Source organism: Mustela erminea, chromosome 4, assembly GCF_009829155.1.
Source record: "Mustela erminea isolate mMusErm1 chromosome 4, mMusErm1.Pri, whole genome shotgun sequence".
Classification (NCBI taxonomy): domain Eukaryota; kingdom Metazoa; phylum Chordata; class Mammalia; order Carnivora; family Mustelidae; genus Mustela; species Mustela erminea.
In genome coordinates, this window is record NC_045617.1 from 89,674,962 (window position 1) to 89,695,769 (window position 20,808).

Here is a 20,808-nt window from a genome sequence, read left to right on the forward strand (position 1 = left end):
CCAATCCGCTCAGGGACTACCCTTATGTTTGCTTCCAGCCCTCGCAGGGCCGGATTCCCTGTGCTGCTCCCATCCCGCCGCGGGACTGCGCTCGGGTCCCCTCCCAGGCTTCCTCTCCTCAGGTCCCTCCCAATTCTACCATTCTCTGGTCTGGGGGGCGGAGTCGTACCGCCTCTCCTGTTCCTTTAAGAGGCTTCGGCTCCTCCCCTTTCGGAGTCGCCGTCTGACGCGGGATGACAGCAGCGAGTTCGGTATGTCTATGCAAATAAGAGCTCCCTGTGGGCCAATGGAAAGCGGAGGTGCCGGAACCGCGGACCAATGCGGAGGGGGCGCAGGGGCTCACCATATAAGGAACGGCCTCGCCATAAAAGGAAACATTGTATCTCTTTATATGGGGGGAAGGGTCGGGGGATCCCTCCGCCGCCAGCGCGTGGTCCCGGCCCCCTCCACCCGCCGTCTCGGCCGCGGCCAGCAGCCCCTGCCCCCCGGGGGACGCTGACGGCCGCCGGGCGCGCCGCCCTAGCATACGGACAGGGGGCGCTCCGCGCGGCCTGGGGCAACCCGGGCCACAGGGGCAAGAAAGTGAGGGCCCAGGTCGGCCCGGGCGTGCAGGGGCCCCGGGTTCGCAGCGGCGACGGCGGCAGCTATAGCGGCTCTAGCAGCAGCGGGAGTGCCGGGTTGAGCCGGGAAGCCGATGGCGGCGGCGGCGGCAGCTCCGATTCCTCGCTGACTGCCCGTTCGCCCTCCTGCATTGAGCGCCATGTTACCGAGCCAAGCTGGGGCCGCCGCGGCGCTGGGCCGGGGCTCGGCCCTGGGAGGCAGCCTGAACCGGACCCCGACGGGGCGGCCGGGAGGTGGCGGCGGCGGCGGGACTCGCGGGGCTAACGGGGGCCGGGTTCCCGGGAACGGCGCGGGGCTCGGGCCGGGCCGCCTCGAGCGGGAGGCTGCAGCGGCAGCGACAACCACCCCGGCGCCCACCGCGGGGGCCCTAGTCTACAGCGGCAGCGAGGGCGACTCGGAGTCGGGCGAGGAGGAGGAGCTGGGCGCGGAGCGGCGCGGCCTCAAGCGGAGCCTGAGCGAGATGGAGCTCGTCGGTGGGCCCGAGGCGGCGGCGGCGGCCACCGGAGGCTATGGGCCGGTGAGTGGCGCGGTGAGCGGGGCCAAGCCGGGTAAGAAGACTCGGGGCCGCGTGAAGATCAAGATGGAGTTCATCGACAACAAACTGCGGCGCTACACGACCTTCAGCAAGAGGAAGACAGGCATCATGAAAAAGGTACCGGGCCCGGAGGCTGGCCGGCCACGGGGGACCGGGAGGGTGGGGACACGCAAGGGGAGCTTGAGAGGAAGGCAGAGCCGAGGCGGAGGTGAGAGGCGGCGAGTCCGCAGGAGGTGTGTGGGAGGGATGGCTGTTACCCCGGGAGGGCGAAAGGGGAGGGGCCGCCGGGGAAATGTGGGGAGAGGGGAGATGCCGGGAACGTCCAGAGAAGACGGGAAAGGCGCCGAGGTGGGAGTGACGGGCGCGGGAGAGGAACAGGGCCCTTGTGAAGTGAAGGGGTGAAGAGTGGTAATGGGAGGCTGCCCGGGAGGTGGTTAATGAGACGCGGGGGTCACTAGATCCAGTGCCTTCAGGTGTTCAGGGAGGGTGCCGGAAAAGCAGGGAGCGGAGGGGGAAGGTATGGAGTTCAAGAGGCTAGAGCTCTGTAAAAACAATGAGCCAGCATGTGTGGGAGGAAGGTGGGCACCACAAGAGTAGAGCTGGCTGGAAGGACAAGAAGGGCTGATGACCCAATGGGGCTCAAGAGCCCTAGGTGAGGGAGCAGGGAAGCACAACTGATGCTGCCTTGAGCAGCAGGGACTGAGTCCCACGATGGCCTTGTGTCTTCTCTTGCATCCACTGGACACCGGTGCACTCCCTGCAGGACAACCTTCAGGACCATCTGCCTTTGGGACAAGTGGGATTTCCAGCCCTAGAGAGAATCTGTGCATGGAGTTTGGGGGAAGGCAGGGAGGTTTGCAGAGGTACCTAGAAATTGTTCCTCTTCTAGCCAGCTATCCAGTGAAAAGGGGTGAGGAAACAGTGTCTTGAGGTGTAGGAGATATGGGAAAGGATGGAAGCAGATGAAGTGGGAAACAAGAAGCTAGAACACTGGGGACATGGGCTGGTGTTTATTTCTGTCCCATATAAAAACCAGAGCTGCTTCCAAGGTGGGTTGTGGAACTTTTTTGGGAGTAAGGAGGCCATCTCTGAGGCCATTCTTGAAAGTTCCCTCCCTGAGCTCGTGGCAGGGTAGTAGCTGCTAATCTAGCCCTATCTCCCATCACTCCAAACCCTGATGCATCAAGACAAAGAAAGAAAAAAGCTGGTAGCACAGTATTATAGGGCATAAGGTTAGGACCTGTGCAGTTTCTGGGAAGAAACATGGGACAGTTTAGAACTTATGTGACCCCCCCATCCCTAATGTCTTCTGGGACTTCTAGTGAGATAGCAGCTTTATTCTGTTTCCTATGACAGCGAAGAGTGGGTGGGAGCCCTTTCTCTGAGGCTCCTGGCACCAAGCTGTATTCAGGATCCGCTACCTGGGGCCCTCTGTGTCCCCTGAGGTTATACATTCTGTCACTAGGGGGCTGTGACTGCTTGCTTGGGCTATCTGCAGGTCAGTGGCTGCTTCTCAAAGGAGGAGCATGGGTAGTTTTTCTGCTCTCCAGCTCTCTTTCAGATGTTTTGATAGGACCCTCTCCCAGCCCCAGTCACTGGAGAGGAAGGTCACTGGGGGTGGGGTGGGATGGGGCAGGGGCTTGAGATCACTGTGTATTCCCTACTTCCCATGGAAGATAGAGAGAAAAAGTTTGGCTGACTTACCCATCTTCCCCACCTCCCCAGGCCTATGAGCTGTCCACGCTGACAGGGACACAGGTGCTGTTGCTGGTGGCCAGTGAAACAGGCCATGTGTATACCTTTGCCACCCGCAAACTGCAGCCCATGATCACCAGTGAGACTGGCAAGGCACTGATTCAGACCTGCCTCAACTCGCCAGACTCTCCACCCCGCTCAGACCCCACCACAGACCAGAGAATGAGTGCCACGGGCTTTGAAGAAACAGACCTCACCTACCAGGTGTCGGAGTCCGACAGCAGTGGGGAGACCAAGGTGTGTTTGGGTCGCCTATCTAAGGGAAAAGAAAAGGAGGGACTTCACCGGCAGAGAGGGGTAGGGGTGGGTGCCCCTCTCTCTCCCTCACTCAGGATAGGTGCCCACTGACGTGGAACGGAGCTGGGTTAGTACCCCTCATCCTAGGGGACAGGTGTCCATCCTCGCCATCCTGACAGGAGGCCGGCCCCCTAGATAAGCGGGCGGCCTCCGTGCCCTTATAAGGCCGGCTCCGGCTCCAGGCCGGCCTCCCGCCTGCAGCCCGCCCGCCTGGCAGGGCCCTCGCATTCCTCCCGCCAGCTGTCTCCCTGCTGGGGGCGGGGGCGTAGCTTAGCCCTGCCCTCGCGGCAGGCTGGGTTGCCAGGGAGTAGGAAGGAAGCACCCGTGGGCTCCAGGGTCCTGGGAACCCAGCACTGTCGGCAGGCGGGCTGGTTGACTGGGCTGGAGACTACCTAACTAGCCAGCCGCCTACCTCTTCAGGATGTCCGGGCCTGGACACGTTTAGGGAGTATATTGGCGGCTGGTAGGGATGCCGGCCCTAGTTACGCCTCCCCCTTCCTTTTCCTGGTAAGGAGAGGGGGCAGGGCTTCCTCCCTTGCCTCTCTCGGGAGCTCCTCCTTCCGGGTGGCCCTTAACTAACTGGCCAATCAGAAGAAGCGGCACTGTTTGCCTTAGCAACGCCTTCACCAATCGGGGCTTTGAGCTCGGCTGCCTAGCAAACATCCCGCGTTGACCCACCCCCAGGATTTGAACCCCCTCAGTTCTCTGGGCTTGGTTCTCAGATCTTTCTCCTTCCCCTTCTAAGAACAAAGGCTCGTGGAGGGGAGAGTCAGTGCTCCAGATTCCCCCCTCTTACAGGCGTGTCATCTGTAGTTACAAACTCTTGAAGCAGTAGGGCTCATTTATTCCCAGGGAATTTTGCTGGAGAAATAAATTCCTTTGGTAGTCTAAATCTTAAGTATTTGGCATGAGTGCTTAATTGCCAGACACCCAAGATCTCTCTGAAACCCTAAGTTCCCTGAAAAACTCTTGTCCCTATCTCAGAAGCCTGGCAAATCAGAGCAGGAAGGACATTTTTAAAGAGGACATAGTAGCCCAGCCCTCTCGTGTTTATACACCAGGAGAACTGAGGCTTGGAAAGAAGAAATGATTTTCCCAGGATCACATAGATGGTCATTGCCAGAGCTGGGAATGGACCTCCATGCTTGATTCCGCAGCCAGAGTGATTACCATCGTCCATTGGGGCAGAGGATTCTGGGACTTATGATGATGATATCACCCTCATCATAAGCACAGCAAATACTTATTGCTCCTTTTAGGTGTTAGGAACTTTATCTATGTTCACTTATTAGTCTTCATCACACCTATGGGCTAAGTGTTCCTTTACGGACAGGAAACTGAAGCTCAGCAGCTCAGTAATTTGCCCAGGGGTCAGACAGCAGGTAAATGGCAGAGCTGGGGTTTGAACCTAAGCACACTGATTCTGGTCTTGGGCTGGCATTCCACACAAAGCTTCTGCAGGGGCAGGGTCTGGCAGAGGCTCACTGCTGTATCTTTACTCTGGGTGTAGGACACACTGAAACAGGCGTTCACGGTCACCAACCTGCCGGGTACCACCTCCACCATCCAAACAGCACCCAGCACCTCTACCACCATGCAAGTCAGCAGCGGCCCTTCCTTCCCCATCACAAACTACCTGGCACCAGTGTCTGCTAGCGTCAGCCCCAGCGCTGTCAGCAGTGCCAACGGGACTGTGCTGAAGAGTACAGGCAGCGGCCCCGTCTCCTCTGGGGGCCTCATGCAGCTGCCTACCAGCTTCACCCTCATGCCTGGTGAGTCACAAGGGGCAAACTGAGCATGCCAAGAGTGGGCTGAGGGCTGGCACAAGGGGGACCTCTTTCCTTGCTCAGAAGGAGGGTGGACAGCCAGAGCTTGAGGGAAGCCTCTTATCTCCCACTGGCAGGCATGCCCTTCCTCCTGGGACCCCTACTCTCCTTGTTGGTAAGTTTCAACCATGCCCTCTGGCCTTGTCTAGCCAGCCCAGCTCTGTGCCTCCACTGCCAGAGGGACAGTAGACATTTTACCACCTCCCTACCTTGAGCGGGGCATGTTCTCGTTCGTTCAGTGCTAGCTCCTCTATCACCCAAGGAGGCAGAAGCAAGCCCTGGGTGGGAGGAGTGGGGAGGGACAAGAGCAGAGTGCAGAAACCCCTGGAGACAAGATTCAGGACATAAAAGGCCTCATTAGCTCCTGGGAAAGATAGCTATGGGAGTCGGGGAGCGGTGTGCCAGACCCTGGGGCCGGGGTGTTCGTGGGTGCTTGGTGCAGATGGTAACCGGGTAGGACAGAGCATGAGTAAGTCAGTAAGTCTCTGTGTCTCCTAGGTGGGGCAGTGGCCCAGCAGGTCCCAGTGCAGGCCATTCAGGTGCACCAGGCCCCGCAGCAAGCGTCTCCCTCTCGCGACAGCAGCACAGACCTCACGCAGACCTCCTCCAGCGGGACAGGTATGGCTCGAAGCTCTCTCCTCCCTGCCCCACCTCCTTCATGAGGTCTAGCCGCAGGGGCCTAGCAGTACCCCTCCTATAACTAAGGTCAGACAGTTTCTTTTCTTTTCTTTCTTTTTTTTTTTTAAATATTTTATTTATTCGACAGAGAGAGATCACAAGTAGGCAGAGAGGCAGGCAGAGAGAGAGGAGGAAGCAGGCTCCCTGCTGAGCAGAGAGCGGATGTGGGGCTTGATCCCAGGACCCTGGGATCATGACCTGAGCCGAAAGCAGAGGCTTTAACCCACTGAGCCACCCAGGCGCCCCAGACAGTTTCTTTTCTTTTCTTTCTTTTCTTTTTAAAGATTTTATTTATTTATTTGACAGAGAGAGATCACAAGTAGGCAGAGAGGCAGGCAGAGAGAGAGGGAAGCAGACTCCCTGCTGAGCAGAGAGCCTGATGCGGGACTCGATCCCAGGACCCTGAGATCATGACCTGAGCCGAAGGCAGCGGCTTAACCCACTAAGCCGCCCATGTGCCCCGGTCAGACAGTTTCTTAAGATAGGCATGGAGGCTTTTGGCTCAACCATTACCCTAATCCTTATGGGAAGGTCAGGTGAGGATGGCAGGGTTTGGAATCCTGTGTTGCATTAGGGCTGTGAATTTCAGGAAGGAATGAGGGACCATTGGAGCCACTCTTCTCATTCAGATGAGAAGTTGGGGGCCCAGAAAGGAGAAGTTACTTGCCCAAGGACACGTGTTTGCTTAATTACCAGGAAAGATTTATAGAGCAGTTGTCTTCTTGTGGGAGGGCATCCTAAGTTTTGAGTAGCCATAATTCCCCTCGGTGTCTCTAGTCATTTCAGAAATGATGAAATGCTTTCAAACTAAAATTACCTTTTTTTTTTTTTTTAAAGATTTTATTTATTTATTTGACAGTCAGAGATCACAAGTAGGCAGAGAGGCAGGCAGAGAGAGGGGGGGAAGTAGGCTCCCCGCTGAGCAGAGAGCCTGATGTGGGGCTTGATCCCAGGACCTTGAGATCATGACCTGAGCCGAAGGCAGAGGCTTAACCCACTGAGCCACCCAGGCACCCTAAAATAAAATTACTTTTAAGTTTTTGCCCTTAACAACCTTGTTATATGTGATGTGGTCTATGGACAGACCAGCATCATGTGGGAACTTGATAGAAACGTATACCATTTTTTAAAAAGATTTTATTTATTTATTTGACAGAGATTACAAGTAGGCAGAGAGACCTGCAGAGAGAGAGGAAGGGAAGCAGGCTCCCCGTTGAGCTGAGAGCCCAATACGGGGCTCGATCCCAGGACCCCGAGATGACCTGAGCCCAAGGCAGAGGCTTAACCCACTGAGCCACCTAGGTGCCCCAGAAACGTAAACTCTTAAGCCTTACCCCAAACCTGTGGAATCAGAATCCGCATTTTAACAAGATCCCAAGTGATCTTATGCACATTAACCTTGGTTGTTTAAAAGATGAGTTTGTTAGCCACACATTTAGGAAGAGGGAGGAAAAATTTAAAAAAAATTGGGGTGATGGAGCCCCCTAACAGGGGAGTGTCTGAAAAAGATAAATAAAAGGGGAATATCTGAGTTTCCCTCGAGTAGATCAGTCATTGCAATCCTTGTTTCTCCCAGGGCCTTATGGTCTTGGAATGAAGAATTCAGCAGATAGACAATGGAATGGTATAACATGATGGGATATAATTAAAGGTTGGTGCTCCTATGTTCAAGAAAAAATAAGGCTTTTCTTAGTTGATGACACAGGGGCCAGAGGAACGAGTCTTGTCGAGCTGCTGAGCTGGGTAATGGCATGAGGAGTCCGGAGCCCTGGAACTCCTGGAGGTGGGATGGGGTCTATCAGTAGGGACCAGGGCCAACCTCCCTAACGTGTGTCTGTGTTTGCCAGTGACATTGCCTGCCACCATCATGACGTCGTCTGTGCCCACAACTGTGGGCGGCCACATGATGTACCCTAGTCCCCATGCGGTGATGTATGCACCCACCTCGGGCTTGGCTGATGGCAGCCTCACCGTGCTCAATGCCTTCTCCCAGGCGCCATCCACCATGCAGGTGTCTCACAGCCAGGTCCAGGAGCAAGGTGAGTTGTGCGGTGGGGCTCAGGAAAGGAGGACCGTTTTCTCCCTTACACAGGCACACGCTCGAATGGGCCCCCACATGCCCACCTAGACGGACACACTCACATCCACATACACAGACTAAGCTGCCCACACATACCCCTACACACACACACACACATGGATGCTTGCACATGTATCCCGACACCCCTGGCTGTCCGCTAGGGTACTCCTGCACACTTGGACACATTTGGACATTCACCCTTGGGTACTTGCGTCTGAGACTTACCGGGTCACTTGGACAATTAACACCATTTCTCCAGTTTCTGGAAGTTTCTCTTGAGCAAACAGTTTGAGTGTCTCCTGTGGGTTCCCAATGCAGGTGGTGTTCCCCAGGTGTTCCTCACAGCGCCGTCTGGGACAGTGCAGATCCCTGTTTCTGCAGTTCAGCTTCACCAGGTAGGTGGGGTGGGGGGCACCCTTCACCTCCCCCCAGCCAGCCAGCCAGCCGGCTCTTTATCTTGACCTCGGAGTTCCATTAACCCGTTGGTCAAAGCCAAGACTCCCAGCCAGGAGGTCAGTTTTCCCAGTCAGGCCTGTGGTGGACAGGCAGGCAAGCAGGGGGGAGCTTGAGCTGTCTGGTCAGTTCCTGCTCCCTCTTCCTGACACACCCCTTCCCTCCAGATGGCTGTGATAGGGCAGCAGGCTGGGAGCAGCAGCAACCTCACCGAGTTACAGGTGGTGAACCTGGACGCCGCCCACAGCGCCAAGAGTGACTGATCCGCCCTGCCACCCTGGACAGATGGCCCACGGGATGGCACCACTTATTTATTGTTGCCTTTTCACGTTTTCTTTACACACACGTTGACGGGCCGCAGGAGGGAGGCAGGGAGGAGGAGTGGGCAGCCACAGGACTGAGCCCTCTCACTCCAGCCAAAGAAATGGGCCAGCCTGCCCTCCACCCCATCCTCCCTCACCCTCCCCTCCTTCTAGCTCCACCTCCCCTTTTCTGTTGATGGTGGGGCTGTCCTCCCTCCTCAGACTCCCCTCGCCAGCTTGGCTCCATGTTTGCCATGAGTATTAGCTTATTCAATGGGACCGTGCCCCACCTTCCCACACACAGGCCTCTGTGGGACTAGGCACCGTGTTCCCCCTGAGGAAGCAGTTGGGGTCCTCTCCCAGCCTCACTGCTGACCCCATGTCAGCATTGTGTCTGTCACAGGCTGGGTAAGAAGAGCCCTACCCCTGCCCCTCAGGGAGCCGCCTGGGGAGATGGGGCTTCTTCCATCACGCCACCGCCCCGTTGTCCCTGCAGCTTCTGAGAGCTGGACCTGTGCACAGAGCAGGTTCCCAGGGCCAGCTGCCCTGCCCTGCCTTGCTGATCCCCTCGGAACTCCAGGGACTCCTGGGTTGGAGGGAACCATCAGAGTTCCCTCTCACCCTGTCTCCCGCCCCCTTCCTCCCAGCTGCTTTACTTAAAGTTGATTTTGAACTTTTTATTTGAGGAGACGAAGTGAAAACAAATCTATAAATATATATTTTTAAAATATTTAAACTTTTTTTTATGGCGTTTTTCTCGTCCCCCTCCCTGCCCAAGCTCCCCTTCCCTGGGGAGCCCTGGGGCTCCCCGGAACTGGCTGGGCCTCTGGGGACAGAGCCACCCCACGAGCTCGGGGCCCACCAGTGTGTAGGGGAGATTCTGGGATTGCCCGGTCCTGGGTTGTTTCCAGGAGAAAACCGGGGGAGGGGCCCTCAGGCCATGCCCCAACGGGGTGGGGAGGGTGACCCACAGCCCTGGGTCTCTTTTTGCCCTTTAAGGCTGTTGCAAGGGAGAGGGAAGAGGGAGACCAAATGTGGGGGTGGGGTGGGAGGGTGTCAGGTAGAGGCAACTGACTTCATTTGTGCCACACGCATGGGCATTGCAGCCTTGTGCTTCCCCAGGCCTGCAGCTGCCTGGGGCCCAAGTTGCAGTGAGCAGGGTGGGGTCTGGGAGGGGGTAAGAGGCAGGAATGGGGGTCAGAAGAAATGGGAGCAGCTCTTGGGCTGAGTATAGGGATAGGGGAGCCAGAAAGGGGCAGCTCTCCCAGGGAGTGAGCAGCTACTGTAACTTTTTTAAATTAAGACAAAAAGCCTTGAAGAAAATGACTTTATTTTTCTAAGTGTAACCTCAGTATTTATGTAATTTGTACAGGGGCCGTGCCCTACCCCTCTCTGCCCCCTTTGGGGTAGACCTTGAGGATGGGCCAGCATAGGGGGGAGGGTCTTTTACCCTGTGTCAGAGCCTACCTTCACCCCCTTTATCCAGAAAGGGAGCTTTTTCAGAACAGGGCAGCAGTTGGGGTGGAGTTTTATTAACCCCCGTGACTGCCTTCAGGAGGAACAATCCTGCTTCTGTGATTAGGTGAAGGGGTGGGGGAAGTTTTTGCGCACAGCCTAGTTATCAAGGGGATGATTTGCCGACGCGTTTGAGAACCCCCTGTAACCTCTAACCCCCATTGCTGTCTTGCCCCGGTTTGGGGTGCCAAGATGGAAGTCACCATTCTGGGCTTTCTCCTGGAGATAGCTGGGGCTTATGGGTGGCTTACAAGGCTGGGGCATGGCAAATCAGGGGTCAGAGAGTGGGGGAGCTTGGGACTCAGGTCTGTAACTGCCCAGCCCCCTTTCTCTGCTCTTGTTTCACTCCACGATCACTCACTCACTCCCCACTCCCCCACCCAGAGGAGGAGACTGATGAATTCCTCCTCTCTTTCCCACAAAAGACAGACCCAGTGAGTGAATCAGGCAAAGTGCTTATAATGTGTGTTGTGTGAGCGTGGCCTTGGGAGAACATTTGTGCGTCAGGGATGAGGTGGCATTTATATGTGCAGCAACCCTTGGTGTTTCCCTTCCTTGGTGGCTCTGGAGTGTGTATGTGCGTGCATGAATTGTGCACGCGCGCGCATGAGTGTGCTTGCGTGCGTGTGCCTGAGTGTGTGTGTGTGTGTGTGTGTGTATGCGCGAATGTGGAGTATGTCAGTGTGGTTTCTACTTCCCCTGGGATGTTGACCCAGGAATAGTGGACATGGTCACAGTCCTATGTACAGAGCTTTCTTTTGTATTAAAAAAAAAAATACTCTTTCAATAAATGTATCATTTTTGTGCACAGACTGTGGGGTCTTTGCCTCTGTTTTTCCGCATAGGGAGGGAGGGAAGTATGAACACGAATCAAACCCCAAAGGTTGCTCTGAGAAGCAAGCCTGGCTGCCTGATGAGAACAGCAAAACTAAGGGGTGCTTTGGGCTGTGGAACTCCGTAAGTTAATTGAAGGGATATCCCGGGGAGCTGCAGCCTTTGTCTTTCTGCATGGCTTTGTTAGGTTTTTAGGCCAACACAGAGGTGAGCGATTTTAATTAATAGGAAAAGTGACTCAACCAATCCGAAGCACTGCAGAAGGGTTTGGGAAACTCATGGCCAAGTGACCTAGTGAAAACTCACAGAACAGCTCCAGGGTTGGGAGTGTAGCTTTCAGGGGGACCGGGAAGGCCAACCCACGGGATGCGACGGGGGCTTCCAAGGTGATGGAAAGGGCTGCGTACTCCTGCGGCGAGGAGCAACGTGACTGTGAGCGCGGGCTGTGACTGTGAGCGTGAGCCCCGCCTGAAGCGCGCCCCGCGCGCAGCGGCGCGGCCACTACGCATGCTCCACTCGCGCGTCCTTCCGCCACGCTCGGGTGTGGGCTGCTGGGGCCCCCGTAGAAGCCGGGCCGCGCCCGCCCTGGCCGTGTGACCCGGAAGGGAGCAGCTGAGGAGGCGGGGCCAGGACGGCGGGACCGGCCGCTGGCTCCCAGCGAGGGCCAAGCCGGGCGGTGGGAGGTGAGAGGAGAGTCTTGCGGCGACCTGGTCCGTGACGCGTCCCCTTCCCCCTCCCTGACCCGCTCTCCTGGGGCTGATGAGGAGAACCAGGGCTTGCTCTCCGAGATTCGCCCGGTCCTGTCAGCCTCCTCGGACCGCGCCCCTCCTCCTCACCCCGCCCCCCAAAGCCCTTCCGCTTCCCTAGTGGCCTCCCGCACCCCTGATGGTCTGCAAGCTTGGGCCTGACCTTGCTACCTGCGTCTACCTCCTGTCTCATCTCCAGGTCCAGACCTCACCTCCACACCTTAGTTTTCTGCTCCTATTCTGGGCCCATGATAATTTCCCTCTTCTCCCCTCCATACCCCAAATTTAGGCCTGTCAGTTGTTTTACTTCACCCTGCTCATCATTTTTCTATCGCCACATCTCCGATTACTTTCCCGTCTTTCTCCCCCTCCCCCATACCACCCGGACCCCTGCCCCTATGGAGGTCCACATCCCATGTTTCCCTTCCGTTTCACGCCTTTCTTCTGTCATCTTTTATGCCCCGTATTCCTACTTTTACCACTCCCCAGTTAACCCCATACTGCTACATACCACACGTAACTTTAACTGATCGCCAGCATAGCTGTCTTCCTATTCCCATTTATCATCTTCCGGCTTAATAACAATTTTTCTGAGGCCTGCCCCTTCCTTCTCCAGCTAAGAATAATATTAGGTTGTGTTTAGGGAGCTCTCACTGTGTGCTAGCAGCTGTTCTAGGTGATCTACCTACATGATCTTACTCAGTTTCTACAACATTACAATACGATCACCATGTTACAGAGGAGGGAACTGAGGTTCAGAGGTGAAGGGTTGTCCAAAAGTATTCACGGAATAAATGCAAGAGCCAGAATTCAGACTCACACCTGAGTCTCACCTGTGCTATATTGCCTCTCTAACATCTTCACCATCTCCTGACCTCATTTCTTACCCTTCAGCTCCATGATTACCACCTCTGTATCTATCTACCTTAGACCCCTGCCGGACATACAACTTACGTGCCAGGTGGAACCTGGTCTTTTTTTCCCATAATTTTATTTGGCCTTCTTGGCCCCTCTCCTGCTCACAATACCCTGAAACACTTTCCCCATCCAGCCATCTGGATGTGGGGGCCCACCTCCCACCCTTCTTTTGTCTCTATTCTATCTGCCATGGCCCACTCCTTTATATCCATATTTCAGCTTTATGCTGTCATTTTTACTCCCTGTCCTGCCTCTCCTCTACCCTCACTTTCCTCATTTGCTCTGGCTCCACTGTCTTCCTTGCTGCTGTCGTGCCTGCTCAGCCCTGTTATCTTTCGAAGTCTTGATCTGTATCCCATGGCCACCCTGCTTTTTTGCCCAGACTGTCCTACTTAGCTGTCACTCTTTTTGTGACCTTTTTCTTCTTACCCTGTTTCATAACCTCTTCCATTTCTTAAACCCCTTCATTTCATCCTCTTGCTATTTCCAAGTTATGTATTCCATCCCATTTTGGGGTTTTTCTCTTAAGTTCACTCTTTTTGTGACCTTTTTGTTCTTACCCTGTTTCATAACCTCTTCCATTTCTTAAACCTCTTCATTTCATCCTCTTGCTATTTCCAAGTTATGTATTCCATCTCATTCTGGGGTTTTTCTCTTAAGTTCCACCAGGCAGCTTACCAGTCACCCTGCACCCGATCTGTGTCTCAAGGTTCTGTCCCCTCCATGTAGTCTTTTCCCTTGCCCTCATTGCCTTTATCTTTCTCCTTGTGTGTCCCAGGAGGTCAGGATGGTGGGGGAACGGCGCACCGGGGACCTCATGGTACCCTTGGGGCCCCGGCTGCAGGCCTATCCTGAAGAGCTTATTCGACAGCGGCCTGGGCACGATGGGCATCCTGAATACCTGATCCGATGGAGTGTTCTGAAGTGTGGGGAAGTGGGCAGAGTGGGTGTGGAAGAGGGCAAGACAGAACACATCCTCATGTGGCTGTCAGCCCCCGAAGTCTACGCCAACTGCCCCATGCTGTTAGGTGAGCGGGCACTATCTAAGGGACCTCAGCATGAACCAGCTGGGGGTTCAGGAAGCTTTCCCCGAGATCCAGGAGGTCTGGATGACACAGCGATGGGAGAGATGGAGGCTGATGTGCGGGCGCTGGTGCGCAGGGCTGCCAGGCAGCTGGCAGAAGGTGGGACCTCGAGCCTCACAGCCGCTGTGCTTCACACCATCCATGTGCTCAGTGCCTATGCCAGCATCGGGCCCCTCACTGGGGTCTTCAGGGAGACGGGAGCCCTGGACCTGCTCATGCACATGTTATGCAACCCTGAGCCTCAGATCCGTCGGAGTGCGGGCAAGATGCTACAGGCTCTGGCAGCCCACGATGCTGGTAAGAGACAGCCAGGGGAAGAAGGAAAGCACTGGAGAGAATGGGGCCACAAGGAGTAAGAACAGAAAGAAGAGGGATTTTCCAACTCTGGAAGAACACCTAATATTTGGTGAATACCAATTCATTGCCCCCCCCACCAAAAAAAAAAAGCTTAATAAGCTATTACAGGTATAGAAATAGAATAAAATAATAGTATCCTGTTTATCTGTCCATTCTCAGTGCAGTGGCAGAAAAGAGAATAAGATAAGCTTATATTTTTAAACGGTCAGTTGAGATTTATTCATTGATTGTGACATCAGTTTGGTGGATTACAACCAACATGTTTTTTAATGTAAAATAACTAGCAGGTAGCACTTGGTAAGGTAAGTTTTGTGGCATAAAATATACGTTTTGGTCATATGCGTGTATATTTGTATCGGGTTACCATGGAAATTATATGCCTTACCGTGAGCCTCCGTCACAAGTTTGGAAACCTCTAGGGTAGGGGTTAGATAGTCTAGGAAAGGCAGGGGAAAGTCTTGGGGATTGAGGAGAAGATAAGATTGGGTGTGGATTACAGGGAGTCGGGCTCACGTCCTTCTGTCACTGAGCCAGCAAGATGGCATCGAGCAGCACATGGATTTTGACAGCCGCTATACTTTGCTGGAGCTGTTTGCAGAGACCACCTCCTCTGAGGAGCACTGCATGGCCTTTGAGGGCATTCATCTGCCTCAGGTACTCCGGCAGCTGTGGGGGAAATGCCATGTACAAGGCCAAGGGCATCGCTTCTCAAAACGTGGTTCGGGATCATGCATCCGCCCCAGGGCCACTTGGGGAATTTGTTAAAATGAAGGGTCGTGCTTGCTTCCCCACTCAGAATTTCTCAGATTAGAACCCAGGAATCTCTCTTTGAAGACACTCCTTGTGCGTCCTATAAATCACATTTTGAGACCTTCTCAAAGTGTGGGGATAGGCATTCGTATTTCTCTGTAGAGAATGATATTATGGGGAAAGGAGAGGGACTGAAGCTGGGAGAAGATGAACCTACACCACAGACTGTGTCCTACAGATCCCAGGAAAGCTGCTCTTCTCCCTGGTAAAACGCTACCTGTGTGTCACCTCCCTGCTGGATCAGCTGAATAACAGCCCAGAGCCCGGGGCTGGCGACCGAGGCTCCCTGTCCTCTAGGGAGTTCGGCCAGGAGAAAAGCCGGGGGCAGCGGGAGCTGGAGTTCAGTATGGCTGTGGGTAACCTCATCTCTGAGCTGGTGCGGAGCATGGGCTGGGCCCGGAACCTCAGCGAACAGAGCACGTTGCTGCCACGGCCCACCCGGTCCATCTTTCAGCCCTGCCTTTCAGGCCCTAGCCTTTTGCTCCCCACCATGGTTGCTGCCCCCAGAAGGCAAGAGCGGATCTTCCGCCAACGCTCTGAATTCTCGAGCCGCTGTGGCTATGGTGAGTACGTGCGAGAGACGCTGCAGGCGGGGATGCGAGTGCGCATGCTGGATGACTATGAGGAGGTCAGCGCTGGGGACGAGGGCGAGTTCCGCCAGAGCAACAATGGCGTGCCCCCCGTGCAGGTGAGCGAGGGTGCATGGGAAACTAGCTGGGGGGATCATAACTGGGGCTTCCAAGCAGGGGTCCCTCGCAGGCCATCCCCTCCCCCGAGAAAACTCCTGTGCAGATTGGAATGATTAAAGGGGGTCAGCAATTGAGAAGGGCTTGGGAAAATTTGGAGGGCTGAGAAAATGCGGTGGGCTGTGGGGCCAAGCAGAGACTTACACCCAGGAAGCAGAGCTGGTACCTGGAGACACTCCCTGCTCCTCCACCCAGGGAGTTGGCTGGGAGGGAGTGTCAGAGCATTGGCCATCAGGGTTAGGAGATGAGTGGCAGGGCCTATCCCATAGTGGAAGGGAGCCTTTTGCTCTACGGAGGCTTTTTGAAGCTAGCCAGCTATGCATCTGAGGACCAGGTGTCCCCGCTTTGGGCCCAGCCTTGTCCTCCCAAGCCTACACCACCCAGGGCTCAGAAGCCTCTTCTTTGCCTCTTTCTTGCTTCCTCCATACCAGGTCTTCTGGCAGTCAACCGGCCGCACCTACTGGGTACACTGGCACATGCTAGAGATCCTGGGCCCTGAGGAAGCTGCCGAGGACGCTGCTTCAGGAGCTGTGGAGAAGGGGTCCGGGGCTCCTCTGTTGGGCACAGGTGAGCCTTTGAGGGAAGTGGATAGCATGTCTCTTAACAGGGGAGTAGGAATGGGATGTAGCCACTCCTGACCAGGAGCTGTCCCAGAGATTCAGAAATGCCCTCTGTTCCTGCTGAATGATGACAGTCCTGTTCCTGTATCATCAGCACTTCCCTCCTGGGACTGGAAACCTCTGGATGGGCTCTACTCTTTGCCGTACCTCCAGCCTGAGCCTCAGAAGAATGAGCAGTTGGGATACCTGACTCAGGCCGAGTGGTGGGAGTTGCTCTTCTTCATCAGGAAGCTGGACATATGTGAGCAGCAGCCAATTTTCCAGAATCTTCGGGAGAACCTGGATGAGGTATCATAGGCCTGAGATACTTGGGTTTGTAGTGGGTTTGGAGGTGGGATTCTCTAAGGGAGTTCTAGTTAAGGGGGTGCTCAGGGGGAGGCTGGAACTAGAGATTAGAGAGTATGAGGGAGGTCTGCTGGAGAAGGAGACAAGTGCTGTGAGGTCTGGTATGCAAGGCATGGTGGGAACCAGCCACCCTCTCTGTTCCTGTCCCCAGGAGCTTTGTGTCTGCTTGTTCCTGATGTACGTACCTTCTTCTGTTGACAGACCCTGGGTGACAAGGCCCTGGGTGACCTCTCTGTGCCCGTGGAGATGGCTGAGGGTCTGCTGCAGGTACTCAGCAGTCGGTTTGAGGGCAGCACCCTCAGGGACCTGCTCAGCTCCCAAATCTACACCAAGTATGGGCTGCTGCCCGATGAACTTAGCATCTCGTCTTCATCACGAAGTCACTCCTGCACCTTAGATGCAGAAGAGGAGTCCAAGTCGGAGGCCACCTTCTCCGAGGAGGAGACCGAGTCACCCAAAGCAAAAGCTGAGCCCCCAAGGGCAGATGCAGAACCTGCCAAGGGAAAAACTGAGCCCCCCATGGCACAGAGTGACTCACAGCTGTTCAACCAGCTTCTGGTGATGGAGGGGATGGCTCTGCCCCCTGAGATGAAGGAGGCAGCCAGTGGTGAGTCAGGTGCTGGGAGGGGAGGGCAAAGAAGTTGGAACGAGTCCTGGGTAGTCCCCACAGAAATAGTCCGGGTAGAGCTATGGACTATGGTTGCTGTTGCATGGGAGAATGCTCTGGAAGCATGCCTTCCATCTTCCTTCCTTTGACCTTGAGTATATCTAACCAACCAATTGCTGCTCCCCTCAGTATCTGTGGAAAAGGAGGCTCCGTTTTCTAGAATATCTTCATCTTCATTGTTTGGCTGTTAAATCCCTCACGCAGCATTGGAAAAGCTCTGAATGCAAGCTACAGAAATGAATAATGTATTACAATATCAGTAGGATAACTCAGCTTGACCTTTAAAGACTTCCAACTTGGAGGAGACTCAGTTTGTTTGTTTGTTTGTTTTTTTAAGCCACTACCTTTCTCTCACCAATTTCAGAAATGGCTAGAGGCTTGCGGGGTCCTGGTCCGCGCAGCTCCCTGGATCAGCACGTGGCAGCGGTCGTGGCCACCGTGCAGATTTCCAGCTTGGACACAAACCTGCAGCTTTCAGGGCTCTGTGCCCTCTCTCAGGCCGTGGAGGAGGTCACTGAGCGGGACCACCCTCTGGTCCGTCCTGACAGATCCCTGAGGTTAGTTAGAATGTGGGGAGGGAAGGTGTTTTGGGTTAAGCTGCCACTGGGGGAGGATGGTGGTAGGGACAGAAGGAGCTCTAGGGGAATTTGAAAGGCTGAGGGTGAAAGAAGGGTCAGCCCGAGAGCAGCCAGCAGCCGAGCAGAGGATGTGGGATATCCTTGGAGGACTTACTCTGTGCCAGGCTCTGTGCTTAAAGTCTTGTTTGCATTCTCTCATTAAATCCTCCTCTCTGTTGTCCTTCCTGAGGAAGAGTTGATGCTCTGCTTATGCCATTGGTGGGAAAACGGACTTCAGAAAATTTAACTCGCAGAGTATGATAGATAGCAGAGCCAGAATTCAAACCTAGCTCTTTTGGGCCCTGGAGCTTGGGTTCTTTCCTTCCTTCCTTCCTTCTTTCCTTCCTCTCTTTTTCTCTCTCTCTTCCTTCCTCCCTCCCCCCCCTTCTTTCTTTTTTCTTCTTTATTTAAGTAATCTCTACACCCAACGTGGGTTTCAAACTCATGACTCCAAGATCAAGAGTCGCACACTTTTCCATCTGAGCCAGACAGGTGCCCCTGAATTCTTTTCCTCTTTTCTTTTTTATGCCTTCCTATTTTCTATTTTCAAATGTTCTTTTGTTTTTAAGCCGCTTCTTACTTATACACAAATGTGTTCTCATTTTAAAAGATCTGAAGAATGTAAAAGAGCATAGAGGGAAAAGACAGAGTCCCTCTCTGTCAGTCTGCTGGGGATTCTTCAGACCTTCCCCAGGTTTACATCTGTCAGTGTGTTTGGAAATAGAACATTGTCTGAGTTTGTGTTTAAATCTATGTAATCAGGGCGCCTGGGTGGCTCAGTGGGTTAAAGCCTCTGCCTTCGGCTCAAGTCATGATCCCAGTGTCCTGGGATCGAGCCCCACATCTGGCTGCTCCGCAGGGAGCCTGCTTCCTCTTCTCTCTCTGCCTGCCTCTCTGCCTACTTGTGATCTCTGTCTGTCAAATAAATAAATAAGATCTTAAAAAAAAAATAAATCTATGTAATCATGCTACATTTTTCTACAACTTTCCCCCCAACACTCTGTCTGAGAGGGCTCTCCATGTCTGTCCACACAGAGCTGCCTCATTACTCTCACTGCTGCACAGGACTCTGAAATAGGATTATCTCCAAGTTCAAATACAGTGTTCTACTGGATCTGTTTTCCTCACGTCTGCCAGCACTGGATATTATCTTTTTGTTTGTTTGCTTGCTTATCAGATTGGCAGAATTTTAAACGATTGGTATCTTTATTTTAATTTCTTAGTTTTAGTGAAGTTAGGCATATTTGCATGTATTTATTGTGTTTCTTCTTGTGTAAATAATCTGTTCTTTTCCTTTGCCCATTTTCTTACTGGATCTTTGTTTTCTTCTTACTGATTTGTAGGCAATCTGGATATTAATCTGTTATTTATATTTCGTATATTTTGCTTTTTCCCCCCAAATCTTACTAACTCTTTTCTGAATATGAAATAATATATGTCACCTATAAAAAAGTTAGAAAATTATGAAGGTAAAAACCATCTGAAAACCCTTTGCAGAGAGAGTCACTGTTAACATTTCGGTAAACATTCTTATTTACATTTCTATATCCATTCATATGTATGACTGATGGGTATTAACTTGTTTATAGTAAATCCTGGCTACAGAAGGGGATTTATATAGGAAGTCCATTTGATTCATGTTGTTGTCATCATAAAGCTCTTGAGAAAAGACAAATAAAGACAGAACTTTCCCAGGCCACCTCCTCAAGATGCATCTCTCTCACTGTGGAGAAAGATAATTCCAGTTTTTTCCTTCTTGCGATGCGCAGTGTAATCTAGGGACTCTGGAGTGCTGCTTTTCCCCCTAAGATCAGCATTTCCAAAGGACTGTCTCTCCCTCACATTGCTTCTCTCTTCACTTTGCAGACAGTTTTAGGATTTTAGGGCAGAATATTTTTAAACTTTTGAATGGCTTCTAGGTTTTAAATGGGTCTGTCCGACTCCAGGATTATAAAAAATATTTCCCTTTATTTTCTAAATATTTTAAAATCTTTTTGCAGTATCCTTGTGCTGACAGAGTGAGGCAGAGTCCCTGCTGTAACTGTTTTGGGTGTCCCCACCTTATGGGTTGCGTGGCTCTTGCAGTTCTCACTGGCTGGGATGCCTTCCTTATCTAGCGACCTGTATCCACCCTGCATCGTTTCTTAGAGTTTTAATTTTCACGAGTTCATATTTTGACAACTAGCCCACAGGTCTGCTGCTCTTTCTAAACATTTCTCGACTGTTCTTATTTCCTATGGTATTGTGATTAGAATTCCATTGAGTTTATGGATTTATGTGAACAGGTGAGCCAGAGTTTGGGACCACATTGTCCAAGGCCTCCTTCACACGGTGAGGAGTCAGAGGCAGTCAGTTAGCCTGGAGAGGAAAGGGCCCGAGGAGAAGAGCAGGCTGGAGAGGGGTGGAGGGGACTGTGCAGGGAGTCAGATGTGACTTTTGGGATGGGGAACTCCAATGTCTCTTCTAAGAGAGAAGCTTGTGAAGACACTGGTGGAGCTACTGACCAACCAGGTGGGAGAGAAGATGGTGGTGGTGCTGGCCCTGCGCCTCCTCTACCTGCTCATGACCAAGCACGAGTGGCGCCCACTGTTTGCCAGGGAGGGCGGCATCTATGCTGTGCTGGTTTGCATGCAAGAATATAAGACTTCTGTCCTGGTGCAGCAGGCTGGGCTGGCGGTGAGTGGACTGGGCTTGGCGGGAGAGAGTGATGGGCGAGAGGGACAGGTTGTTGGGGGGGGGGCGGTCCTGGGTGGCTCAGTTGGTTGGGCGTCTGCTTTTGGCTCAGGTCCTGATCCCAGGGTCCTGGAATCGAGCCCCAAGTCGGGCTCCTTCCTGCTCAGCGGGAAGTCTGCCTCTTTGCCTGCTTCTTTTTCTGCTTGTGCTCTTTCTGTCATAAATAAAAATCTTAAATTAAAAAAAAAAAAAAAAAAGAGGAGCAGGGAGGTGCTGTGATGATTTAGACCAGGAAAAACAGGGAAGAGACCTGGGGATGAGAGATGCA

At 53.5% G+C, this 20,808-nt stretch overlaps 2 protein-coding genes across 7 annotated transcripts in view; both read left to right on the forward strand.

Annotated features, from left to right (window-relative positions):
- Positions 1-392: 392 nt before the first annotated feature.
- Positions 393-9,255, forward strand: SRF (serum response factor). Its single transcript, XM_032340034.1, has 7 exons — positions 393-1,273; positions 2,882-3,148; positions 4,719-4,980; positions 5,533-5,652; positions 7,560-7,751; positions 8,111-8,187; positions 8,413-9,255. Exons 1-7 carry the CDS (start codon positions 761-763, stop codon positions 8,506-8,508), a joined length of 1,527 nt encoding a protein of 508 aa, XP_032195925.1. The 5' UTR covers positions 393-760; the 3' UTR covers positions 8,509-9,255.
- Positions 9,256-11,433: 2,178 nt separating this feature from the next.
- Positions 11,434-20,808, forward strand: part of CUL9 (cullin 9) — a 37,517-nt gene continuing 28,142 nt past the window's right edge. For 2 of the 6 annotated variants that reach the window (XR_004285034.1, XM_032340038.1), the window contains exons 1-9: positions 11,436-11,579; positions 13,339-13,942; positions 14,502-14,656; positions 14,991-15,500; positions 15,990-16,125; positions 16,273-16,466; positions 16,725-17,130; positions 17,555-17,747; positions 20,276-20,483. Coding sequence is in view for 5 of the 6 variants with exons in the window: in XM_032340038.1 (XP_032195929.1) it covers positions 13,348-13,942; positions 14,502-14,656; positions 14,991-15,500; positions 15,990-16,125; positions 16,273-16,466; positions 16,725-17,130; positions 17,555-17,747; positions 20,276-20,483 (2,397 nt within the window). In the remaining variant the exon portion in view is untranslated. Of the gene's footprint in view, positions 12,959-13,089; positions 13,943-14,501; positions 14,657-14,990; positions 15,501-15,989; positions 16,126-16,272; positions 16,467-16,724; positions 17,131-17,554; positions 17,748-20,275; positions 20,484-20,808 lie in introns of all 6 variants that reach the window. The other 4 variants (XM_032340035.1, XM_032340037.1, XM_032340040.1 and 1 more) reach the window with 3 other exon arrangements.